At 37.3% G+C, this 12816-nt stretch overlaps 1 protein-coding gene across 2 annotated transcripts in view; it reads left to right on the top strand.

Annotated features, from left to right (window-relative positions):
* The window catches only part of plekhg5b (pleckstrin homology domain containing, family G (with RhoGef domain) member 5b), a 73864-nt gene that overhangs the window by 36199 nt on the left and 24849 nt on the right, over positions 1-12816 (top strand). For both annotated transcript variants that reach the window (XM_054785326.1, XM_054785336.1), the window contains 6 exons: positions 5360-5495; positions 5830-5929; positions 6022-6082; positions 6315-6406; positions 6931-7067; positions 8432-8592. In XM_054785326.1, the coding sequence (XP_054641301.1) occupies positions 5360-5495; positions 5830-5929; positions 6022-6082; positions 6315-6406; positions 6931-7067; positions 8432-8592 (687 nt within the window). The remainder of the gene's footprint in view (positions 1-5359; positions 5496-5829; positions 5930-6021; positions 6083-6314; positions 6407-6930; positions 7068-8431; positions 8593-12816) is intronic.

The raw sequence follows: 12816 nt of genomic DNA, 5'->3' as shown, positions 1-12816 counted from the left end.
TATATTATAGTGAATAATAATAATATATAAATGGCTGAATATTTTAGAAAGTATTTTGTATTTGTATGTTATAGTAAATTATAATAAAATATAAATTTTTATAATACTGTAATGCATTTATGACTGAATACTTTTTTTTTTTAATTGTGCATTATAGTGAGTTATAATAATAAAATCCCAAATATATTTTGTCTGAATATTTTAGAAAATATTTTGTATTTTTACTTATGGTAAATTATAATAATAAAATATTATACTAAATATTTATAATGCCTGAATATTTTAGATGTTTTTCTTTCAATTTTAATACAGTGAATTGTAATTTCTAATGGTACAAAATCAAGTCCCCAAACAAAGCAAACACATTTTTTTTTAATTGAGTGCATCTGCTAAATAATCAGCCATGGGGCCAAAGAAAGTTGTGAGTGTCAACAATTTATTTAACAGCATTTATTTTAACTTTACATGATCTTCTATGCAACAAGTTGACTCTGTTTTTGTATGTTTTTGTTTTCGTCTGACCTTTTGGAACATATTCATAACGAAAACCCAGGTTCCACTGTATTTTTGTTGGGGGTTTTTTTGTTGTGTGTGCATTCTCAGCCGCTTCCTGGTATGAAATGTCAAAAAGTTCTTTATTTGTTCCCTCGACCCAAAGCAAAGTCCAAAGGTTTATTTGTCTTTTGTTGCAACGACGCAAAAACAACTAACCTTGAAAAACGTAGAGGTGTAGCGCAGGCATTATCTTCCAATGTGATTTTTGACTTTGAATAGATCCAATAGATCCAAGTATGATGAGGCTTAATGTGAAGCAGGCGTGCAGACGGTCCGACAGTCGTGTTGCATAAGTACGCCCCCCACCCAACCCGCCTACCCCCCATCCCCTCTCATCCAGAGTCAGTTGCCAGCAGCACTCATCTCCCGCCGGTGCTCCACACATGCTCACTTTATTTATTGATAATAAATCCCATGTGGGTGGGGCCTCCAACCTTTCCTTTTTGATGTCCAGTCAGTGATCCCTGCCGGGCGCCGGTCCCGTTCCCGACTACTGGACCGGAGCAGACAGCTTACTCAGTGTAATGCTTCGTGCGCTCGGGTCGGACGCAGTCGGGTCTCGTGTTCTGCTCCCAAGAGGACGATGCGGTGCAGACTGCCTGCCAGACTAAATTGTGGGTCAAAGTAACGTAGAACAGACGCACCTCAAAAGGAAGACAGGCCTTGCACATGCCAACTGTAAAGTTGTAGTCATATTTCATCTACCTCTAATATACTATATTTACATCACTGTACCTCTCGTACCATATTTGTCATATTTCATGTACATCCAATTTGATGTACTTCTAATGTACCATATGTATATTAATATACCTCTCATGTACCATATTTACATCGTATTTTATGTACATCCTATTTAATGTACCTCTAATGTGCCATATTCTGCTCACATTTAATGTGCTACTAATGTACTATATGCACAACATATTGAATGCACCTATAAAGTACCATATTTAGCTCATATTTAACATACAACCCAGTGTAGCATATTTACCTCATATTTAACATGCTGAGAATGTACCTTATGCACATCATATTGAATGTTCCATTACTTTAATGTATACCTTAAATGCTTATTTACATACTTACATATTTAATATACCTGTGATGTAACATATTGACATTTTAATTAATATACCTATAAGGTACCATATTTACATCGCATTTAATGTACCTCTAATGTGTCATATTTACCTGATATTTAACGTACCACTAATGTACCATATGTACATCATATTGAACGTACCTATCGTGTACCATATTTACCTCATATTTAACGTACCACTAATGTACCGTATGTGTCAAATTGTTACATTTTAATTAATATACCTCTAATGTACCATATTTACATCACATTTAATGTACCTCTAATGTGTCATATTTCCCTCATATTGAATGTACGCCTAATGTACCATGAATACATCATATTTAATGTACCTGTAATGTAACAAATTTTTTATTCTATTTATCATACCGCTAATGTACCATTTTTACATTAATATACCTCTAATGTACCATATTTATCTCATATTTGACATACCACTAATGTACCATATGTGCATCGTATTGAATGTACTGCTCGAGTATCATATTTACCTCATATTTAACGTACCACTAATGTACCGTATGTACATCATGTTGACTGAACCTCTAATGTACCATAAGTGCATCATATTTAATATACCTGTAATGTAACATTTTTACACTAATGTACCATATTTACATCATGATGTACCTCTAATGTACCATGCATTCTATTGAATGTACCTCAAATGTCCTATATGTACATAATATTTAATGGTGTATGTATAGGCATATTGTACCACCTTTAATGAGCTACAGTACCTTTTTGAAAGGCCGAAACACCCAGTGATTCGAAGGTACACTAATGATGATGTGTCCCAAAATGTACATCCTTCCCATGGCTGCGATAAAGTTCCCACGACACTCTCAACATCCACGCCTCATGTGATTACCATCTATTGGCACAAAGGACTTTTTCCATCAAGTCCTGCGTATTTATGAACTAGTGTTACACAGTGACTAGTACTATTTAATTTGAGGTAATTAATAGTGGTGTGTGTACAGTATAGTATCGGATATGGCCTGCGATGTTAGGATCCTCCCCGCAAGGAGGCAAGCTTGCATGCTGTGTTGCTGTTACGTAAGAGCAAGGTGTGTTCTGACAGGACTTAGGATGTTTGACTGCTTAACTGTACAAACATAAATGATTATTTTTATAATGATACACCCGAAGGAAAGGAGGTACGAAGTAGGAGACGAGAGAGGACTACTTAGTGTCTAAATATAACTTGTCCTCGCTGTGGGTCCAGCTCAGTCTGGCCCGTCCATTGTGAGCTGGACCAGAGGAAGGGAGGGGTGAAAGGCAGGAGGGAAGGGAGGAGGAGGTTCTGGCTCGTGGTGGGCCGAGCGGCTCCGATTCATCTCCGGCGGAGCGTCAGATGCGTTTGACAGAGCGCAGGCACCAATTAAGCCTCAAGATTAGGACTTGGGGCTGCTCAAAAGCCTGTGGACCCACTTTTTTTTCTTCCACTTTTTCCCTTCCTGTCTTCAGCGAGACTTTTCACCCTTCTTCCTTCCCCCAGTTTAACCCGTGTCACCCACCCCCACCCCACCTTAGGCCTTGCCAAGATGCGATTATACCTGGCTAGACACTGAGCGCAGGGATTATTCATCAGGGGTTTTGGCTGGGCCAGAGTTCGTTAGCAGGACAGCGAGGTGGCAACGGGCAACGTGGTCGTTTGCTAAGAGTCCCCGTAGCTCATCCATTGAAGGTCATTACTTCCTCCCTGAGGGCCCTGTCACACCTTGACGATTTAGGCAGCGCATGCCTGACGTGATCATTTTGATGGCATACGTTGAACTGCCGAAGTTTTTTTTTTTTTTTCAATTTTGGGCGTATACATAGCGTATTCATAACGAGGTCGACGTAAACATGACGTATTTGTAACTTACATAGAATGTTTCTCTAACTTTTATAGACAACTTATATCAACGAATGTGAAGCGTGTTGCCGGTGTTCACAATTTATGCCCAACACCCAACGCCTGGCACACCTTGACGATTTAGCCAGCTTACGCCAACCTTTGAAAAAATTGGCCAATACGCTGGCGTACGTCCAATAAGTTATGGGTAAGTTAAGAGCACGCTGAAGCACGCCGGCATACATCATAGTACGTCCAAGTCATCCAAAAATTTTGTGCCTGCACAAAACATTTCGACGTATGTCAACGTATGATTAATACGTCCCGCATCCGCGGGCAATAAGTTATGCGTTCGTTGACGCCCGTTCACACACGTTATTTGTAAGTTACGTACAGGTCAAAATACGTCAACATGCCTTGAGACAGAACTGTCTTCTTGGCAAGTGAAGATAGAAGGAGGAGAGGCTGTCGTGTTTGTATTTGCAGGTAAGTTTGCAGCTTGACCAGTAGAGGGCACTGTGACCTGGGAATGGAACCAACTTGTATTGATTCAACTTTATTATCAACTTTATTAATGCATTAGCGAGTCACAAATCCATGAGTGGTAGCGTATGCAGCCTACACCAGGGGTCTCAGACTCGCGGCCCCCAGGACGATAGTTTGTGCCCCCCGTCTTAATATGAAAAATTAATATTCGTGTGGCCCGCAACTTTGATATGAATGACACTTGTCGTGTGCGTAGCTGAACGAACCAATCACGGTGAGGTATATGGTCTCGAGGGCGAGACCTCGGCCGAACGAACCAATCACGGTGAGGATATGGTCTCGAGGGCGGGACCTCGGCCGGGCAGCACGTCCAACGCTTCACCGCCTTAACTCGTTCGCTCGCTCATTCATTCATTCCTCGACTCACTAAAATGTACAGTCTTTAAAATTGTATATTTTTTTCAATTTGTGTATTATAATCAATTACTAATTACATATTTTTATAATTAATGCACATTTACATTTTTTTAATTTGTATATTAGTGTGTATTCTAATAATATAATACTACAATAGATGTATAATTCATACTTTAATACATTTAAAACCTCCGAAGTCAAGCCCCTCCTGAAAACTAGTTGTTCTCTTCGGAAATAATAAATTCATCTGTTCCAGTGTCAAACTGTGGCCAGCATGAAAGCCTGATGAAGTGTACAGGCGATGTTTAGGTCACATTTGAACATTCTTAACTGTCATACAAGTGTACAAATAAGTCAACCAGTGCAAAATGAAACCAAAATCCAACCAGACTAGTAGCCTAGTGGCCTTTTCTAGGTACTGCTGGAATGTGTAAGTGTTGCAGCATCACCTTGGCAAAATTATTCCTCTAAGTTCCATTTCCCGTTCTATGGTTATCGTCACACTTTCTTCCTCTGCGTTTTGCCGATAGAAGACACGGAAAGTACACAAACACAATGACAGGAAGTACATTAGTGGGACCTCCATTGTATCTCCCATACATCCTGAGGCAGGCGGGTGGGTTTGCGTGATGGCGGCGGAGGCGTATAAGAGTCCCCTGTTGCTTATCAAGCCCCCCCACCCCCACCCCCCACTGAAGGTTGAGGGATGAGAAGGGGGTGGCCGGGGAGGTGTGAGGGGGCTCGGATCTGTCTGGTCCAAGAAGGATCTCCTTAATCCCTCCGCCTGTCGTCTGGGCTTTGTCAGCGACCCACCGGCCTGGCTGTTTGAATGTATCACAAAACCTCTGATTTCACATCAACATTTGCAATAAAAGTGACCGTTGTAATAATGATTAAATCTGCTCTATACCTTTCAATGACATGTCGTTTTCTGTGGGGCTTTCTTTTATACGCAGGTGTGCCATCACCCCGACTGCCAAGGCCTGAATAGCAAGACCCCCCTCCACCTGTGTGAGTCATGTGACTCTCGCTGCCACTCTGAGAACAACATGCACTTTGACCGCCACCCCCGCTTTGACCTTCAACCCCAAGGTAGTTAGTTGCCCCTGCCGGTACCTCACGTATGCTTTCATTGCCGTTGAAACGTCAATGTTTTTTAAATTGGGGGGGTTACAAATGTCATCAATTTCATGAATTGATAGGCAATTTAATGTACAGTATATCCTTGCTATTGGCGGGTTATGCTCCCAAGACCCCCACAAAATAAAATGTTATAATATTTAAGATATTATAATAAAAATATTACTTAATCGCAAAGATTTTTAAAATACAAAAAAAAAAATACAATTATATTCTCAGTTATATTCTATTAAATGCAGTCAAACAAAATGTAATGACTATTGTTTTTTTGTCCTCCCCCCTTTAGCTTCCATCCTGGCTCGGAACGTGTCCACACGATCCTGCCCCCCGCGCACCAGCCCCCCCTCCGACCTGGAGGAAGAGGACGAGGGGAGCAGTGAGCGCGGGTGGGTAACTCGTCAACCCCTTACCGTCGCTACGTTTGGATGGAGAAGTGGACGCTCCAGTAAAATGTCTCACGTTTTCTTTTTTCATGCAGGGAGAAGAAAGCAGGGGGGATGAAGTTGGCCAAGAAGAAGGCACGCAGGCGACACACTGATGTGAGTCATGGCAAAGAAGCACATTTTCGCTTATTGACAAAATCATTCTGCTGCAATGTCAGGAAGTTTCTCCTAAAATGATGAGCTCAGCCGCTTTAAGCGACAGTGTGCAGGAGCCCCCTGGTGGCCATGCTGAGGCATAACAACGCCAGTTCGTTGCTGCTTGTGGCGCTTTAAACCAAGTGTTGTGGTGCTTTAAACCAAGTGTGTGTGTGCGCGCGCGTGTGCCCAGGACCCCAGCAAGGAGTGCTTCAGCCTCAAGTTTGACCTCAACGTAGACATCAACACAGAAATAGTCCCTGCTGTGAAAAAGAAAACACTGCGGTAAGACGCTATTAAATAATATTATTGGATTATACAGTATATACTGTATTTCTGTACTGTATTTCCGTAATCACTTATTTAACATATGTTTTATGTTATTGTGAATGCTGAATGAATAGTATGCAATAAAGCAGTGGTCACCAACCTTTTTGAGACCAAGATCCCCGGTCTCGGGATCTTAATGAATTTAAATGTTCATTTTTGTTTAGTTATTAATTACATTTTGAAATGTAATTCTAAATAATTTTCTACTGTACCTATTTTTTTACATGTTCAATTAATGACCCTTACACTTGTCCTTTTGATATTTTATGAGCTTTTAAATGATTTGATATATCGGTATTAGTTTATTTGTAATTATATATTATATTTTCATGTATTTATTGCAACATCAATGAACTGAATCTGTCAGTCAGCCATCATAGTGTTGGTCGGCGGGATCAATGTTGTGATTGGTTGAACTGGAGTGTAATTGTTTGAAGTGAATTAGCAATCAAGTTTATTTTTGTGCTTTTTGTGGCCAGAGAGGTTTTGGGTCCAGTGTTTGAGAGAAACGGCATCGAGCTGTCCCGGGTGGACCTGTTCCTGGACCAGTCCAACACGCCCCTGTCGCTGAACTTTGAAGCCTACAGATTTGGCGGCCACTACCTCAAGGTCAAAGGTAAAGACGCCTGGTTGGTGCTAGCTGTTTCTTGGCCATTCTCTGAAGGTTTTGGGTGTGTTTTGAAACCCAAACAGATCAGACTGTGTTCCAAACGCTGTTAAAAAAAACACACGGAACAATCAGGTTTTGTTTGATGGCGTGCCATGCGCCAGCCGTCTTTGACATGCGCGTTCTTATCTGCCGTGACCGCCAACAATGACGCGGATAATCAGTGCGGGGCCAGCTTCCTCTCAGGGCCAAAAGAGGAAGAGGCGTGGACTCCTTCGAGTGAACACAAGCAGCAGTACAAGTGGAACAGCTCACACGCTTTTCTTCTTATTTGCTACTGCTTTCAGTTCCAGCATTTTCAGCCAAGTCAGCTCAATTTTACACTTTAAAGCAAGCCAATGTAGTTCAATATACTGTATGCTAAGCTAACAGGACAAATATCTGAGAAAGCCAATTAGTATCATATCTAACGATGTATCTCAGTAATAATATTCATATATGTGTAAATAATACTGTAAGTAAAAACAGTTTGTTCCAATGTCAAACTGTGGCCATCATAAAAGCTTTCTGAGGCGTACGGGCAATGTTTTAAGCATTCTTAGCTGTCACTTAAGTGTAAAAAGAAGTTAGGCACTGTTGAGAATCATGTAAATGGGAATAGTCTGTTCCAGGGTCAAACTGTGGCCATCTTAAAAGCTTAGTTAAGTGCACAGGCAATGTTTTAAGTCACTTTTTAACATTAACTGTCATACAAGTGTAAAAAGAAGTTAAGCACTGTTAATAAAACTGTAAAATTGAATAGTCTGTTCCAGGGTCAAACTGTGCCCTTTTATTAAGTGTAAGGGCAATGTTTTAAGTCACCTTTTTAAGCATTCTTAGCTGTCCCGCAAGTGTAAAAAGAAGTTAAGCACTGTCTCTCTTTGAGAAGTACATCTTCACTCAACATCCCACTTTGAGGCCTAATCTTTCTTTTTGAAGTCTGTAGCAGAAAAAGCAAATGTCATCATTTGACGCCGTGAACTGACGCTGTCGTGATGAAAGTGTTGAGGTTTTCAGGGTACTAAAGTGTAGACGTTCAGCTCTACGATATTTTACTTAGAAGAAACGTTGTTTCCTTAACCCCACTTCCTGTTTACTTCCTGTCTGGAGGTCTCCAGCAGCCCATCTAGGCATGAGACCAATAGCTCCCTCTGGCAGTTGCCACTAGGCAGCAAAAGTTGTACGCATCAAAAAGTGCTGAATAGACAGAAGAATTTGGACAGGAAGTTGCGTGACTCAAGCAGGAAGTTGACAACAGCGAGTGTTTTATTGTTTGGCTTGGCTTCTTTTTACACTTGCAGCACTAAATGTGTCTTCCTTTTTGGTGGTTTTAGCGCGGCCTGGCGACGAGCTGAAGGTGGAGCAGGGCGTGAAGGACATGAGGTCTCTCAGCCTCCCCAACATGAAGCCCTCAGGAAGTCCTTACATCGTCACACCGGCCACCGAGAGGGCAGAGCACGGATCTTTGGGACGCCGCGAGGGCTTGGACCCGCTGGTGAGTGACACGCCGTCCTCTCCCGTCTTCTCGTCTCGTCTTGCCATTCGCTTCCATCATGTTTCAAGTCTACTTCCTGCTCGACCAAGTGAAAGGAGAGTCATGATTTGATTAGCTTTCTACTGTAATCACGCTACTTTAGCTACACCAGCGCTGCTCCCATTGGTTTCATTACCTCCGCCAAGCGCAGCACAAAGAAAGAGGTTATGTTTTTGCTGGCATTTATCTGTTTGTTTCTGTGTGTTCAAAATAACTTGAAAAGTTATGAATGGATTTGGCTGAAATTATCAGGAATTGTTGGAAATGGGATATGGAAGAACTGATCACATTTTGGGGGTGATCCAGATCACCGTCTGGATCCTGGAATTTTTGTAAAGGATTCTTTAACATTTGTGCATATACTGTAGCTCCACAAAAAATGGTCAGAGCACTTGGGGGGGGGGGGGGGGGGGGGGGGGGGGGGGGGGGGGGGGGAAATACAGGACACGTTTCCAACAGATTCTACAAAATACCAAAGACTGATCCAAGACTGGGGGGGGGGACTATGGCGCTTGGCGGAGGCCTGGCCTCTCTGAGTGCTTCTGCAGTTTGTTATAAATTAGTATTTGTATTAGTAGCAGTTGTAGCAGTAGTAGTGTTAATAATAGATTATTATTATTATTATTATTATTATTATTATTATTATTATTATTATATTATTAATACTACAAAGGCTGGTCGCCAGCAGGGCACATGTAGAGAAACATTATTATTATTATTGTTACTATTTTTTTAACTCTCTATATATTTTAAAATGTTAGCTTTATAAATATTATTGATTGAAATATACTTATTATTATTATTATTAATAATAATATAGTAAAGTATTTATTAAAATGTTATTGTATTATTATATTACATAATCCATTAATATAATGAATATTGTTAGCATTATAACATTTAGTGAGCATTATTAATATAGCATTATTATTGTTAATGTGCTTAATATAATATTTATTGTATTACTGTCATTAGGTAATTCATTAACATAATAATCATATTATTATTGCTACATCATCAATTAGTATCATGAATATTGTTAGCATTATAACATTTAATTATTATTAATTTAGTATTGTTATTGTTAAAGTGTTGAATGAAATATTGTATTATGTAATCCAATACTATAATTAATTATTGTCAGCATTATGACATTATTTAATGTTATTATTATTAATAAGGGATTATTATCGTTAACATTGTTTAATAGAATACTTCTTTAATAAATCCATTCATTAATATGTTGTTCATACATTAATAATGTTAATACATTATATTGTTAACATTACTATTATTATTATTGTTATTATTATTAACTATATAAACTGTTTAATAAAGTATTTTTTGTATTATTATTATATCATTAATAAATTGATATTGGTAGCATTATAAAACTGTTTTATAATTCAATATTATTATTAACTGTTAAAAATAATTCATATTATTATTTGATCTGAATATTATTATTATTACTATTAGCTCATTATGATATTTTATTTTTATTTATAGTTTTATTATTATGTATATATTTCTGCCTGCATAATCGTTTGTGTTAGGAGCAAGCAGCGTTTCCTTTCCTTTGCAGCCAGTCGCCCCTGCTGGCCACTGTAAAGAATGCATTTGTCTTCATCATTGATTGATGATAAAGTCGATTATTGGTTGTTGGTGTTGTTGTTGTCGTTGGTTTATAGCTTCAAAGCTAGCGTCAGCTAACAGTGGAGGAAGAGGTCAACAGCGCCACCACAGCACAAAGGAGTCATGCGCTTTAGGCACAGTTTACTTTCAAATGTGAGCGTCTATCCTGCTGGGATGCACGAGGCGCACGCACGTGATGAAGTCATCGCCAGGAAAAAAACACGTATTTTCCTGCCAGCTGCAGGGGCGACTCCGCTAGCGGCTTAGTCATCATCTTCATCAAAAACACACGAGACGTCTCTCAGGGAGTCTTTTTCAATCACTTAGACCTCCTGTCCTCAACCCAGCGCTGTGATTGGTCCATAAAGTCACAAGGAAGGCGCAAGGAACAAGGAAGTTTTATTTATTTGTCCTTTATTTAACAAGGAGAACCTCATTGAGATTAATTTTTTTTTTTTTTTCCAAGAGTGTCCTGGCCAACACGGAGCACAATCAGACATTCATACACACATAATAAAAAATAAAACAATAAAAATACAAGGTAATAAATGTAATCAGGCAAAGCATTTACAGCATCATGATTTTTCAAGTTACTGGTGCTGACGTTTTTAGGAAAGTACAATAAACACAAAATAAAAAATAACTTGTTGTACAACCGATCACCAGTCATCTGACACGGTCTTATGACGGTCACAGGTTCACCCTGGAACAGATTATTTCTATTTGCACTATTTCCTGTGGAGGTTTTTTTTTCAACCAAACTAAATAATAATTACATTCAATAAAAAAATATATAAAATAAAATCAATTAAATTGCTAATTTTAAAATAAAAATAACCTATACAAAATGTTATATGAATCAATATAAAGTCAATAAAATTAAAAAAAATTTAAATAAAAATAAACTATAAAAATAAAATATAAATGTATAAAATAAATATCAAGTCAATTAAACTGCTAATTTGAAATAAAAATAACAAACAAATCTAATAAATCAAATATAAATAAATATAAAATAAATTAAATATATAAAATAAACCAAAAGTCAAACAGAACATTTAAAAATGGCAAGGTATAAAAAAAAAATAAATCCAAGCAATATCTAAATTATAAAGTAAATTAAATAGACAGTTTTAGAGTAATAAACGATTTAAAAAAAAAATACATTATAGAGGAAATAAACCAAATTAAATAGCTACCGGCAATTTTTTAATAATACATTATAAGAAATAAAATATTAAATATTTAAAATTACTACAAGGTCAATTAAATAGCTAATTTTAAAATAATGCAACTATTTTTAAAAAGTTAAATAGAACAAAAATGTTTCAAAAATCAATTAAATAGCTAGTTTTACAATAAACTATAAAAAAATACATACAATGTACATTTTTAAATAATAAACAATAGAAAATTTAAAATATAAATGAAATAGGTAATTTTAGAATAATAAAATATAAACAACAATACAATATAAAAAATATAAAGTCAATTCAATAGCTAATTAAAATATATAAATTAATGACATAAAATTAAAAATGTATTAAATTGGACATGAATTAATGAAATTGTGAAATACAGTATAGTTTTAAAATATAACTATTTCATGACCAGCTTATATATTTCATCACCTTTTTTTTTTTCTTTTTTTTTTAAATAGTTTTTTTTAAAACCGGTATGTCATTTTTTTGCTTTCAATGATTCAGTTACTTTTTATTTCAGGATAAATTGAAAAGCAACATGAAATCTGTCAAAAGTCATCCGTCAAAGAGGTGCAGGGCGGGATCCATGATGCGGCTTAATTTGTATTGCATTTTGGCACATCATGGAATAAATGGCCACTAAATAAATATGTAACAATGCCATAAAAGAATGAAAAATGCAATTAAGCTCACGGTTAGCGCTTGTCTTTTCCCCCACTAACTACCACAAAATGAATACTTTTAAGCACACACTTTTTGTCTTAGGACCACATCTTTCAAGCGCACACTTGTGTTCGCCAGGAGAGAAAGTTTTTACACTCGCAATAAAGTTTTGGCGTCTTGTGACTTCTTGCAGTAAAGTACCTACTCTTTTGTTCGTTTGCCCTCCTAATAAAATGGCCATAAAATGTCACGTTACCAAGACTAGCTGTCACTTTGCATGCACTTTGCATTATTGTCTACAATATAAGCACCTCATATAATCATGCTTTTGCTTTCACCTGCTTATTATTAGTACATTATATGCAAGTCTACTACTTGTCTTACAAGAAGAAATTCACAACATATTTCTATCTTACAAAATGACTAGAATCAGGTAATATTTTTATTTTACTAATATCAAGTTGCAATATCATAAGGAGTGGAAAACAACCATAGTTTTACACGAATAAGGTTGTAATATTGCCAAATATTACCATATTTGTATTAGTATACAGTCATAATATCAGGAGGGAAAAAACGTTATTTTATAAGAATATGGTTGTAATATCACTATGACAAAAAAGTATTTTTACTAGTAACCAGTCATAATATGAGGTGGAAAAATTTCATAAAAAAAGGTTTTAAT

The sequence above is a fragment of the Dunckerocampus dactyliophorus genome, chromosome 1, assembly GCF_027744805.1.
Source record: "Dunckerocampus dactyliophorus isolate RoL2022-P2 chromosome 1, RoL_Ddac_1.1, whole genome shotgun sequence".
Classification (NCBI taxonomy): domain Eukaryota; kingdom Metazoa; phylum Chordata; class Actinopteri; order Syngnathiformes; family Syngnathidae; genus Dunckerocampus; species Dunckerocampus dactyliophorus.
This window is presented reverse-complemented; position numbering and strand designations above follow the sequence as displayed.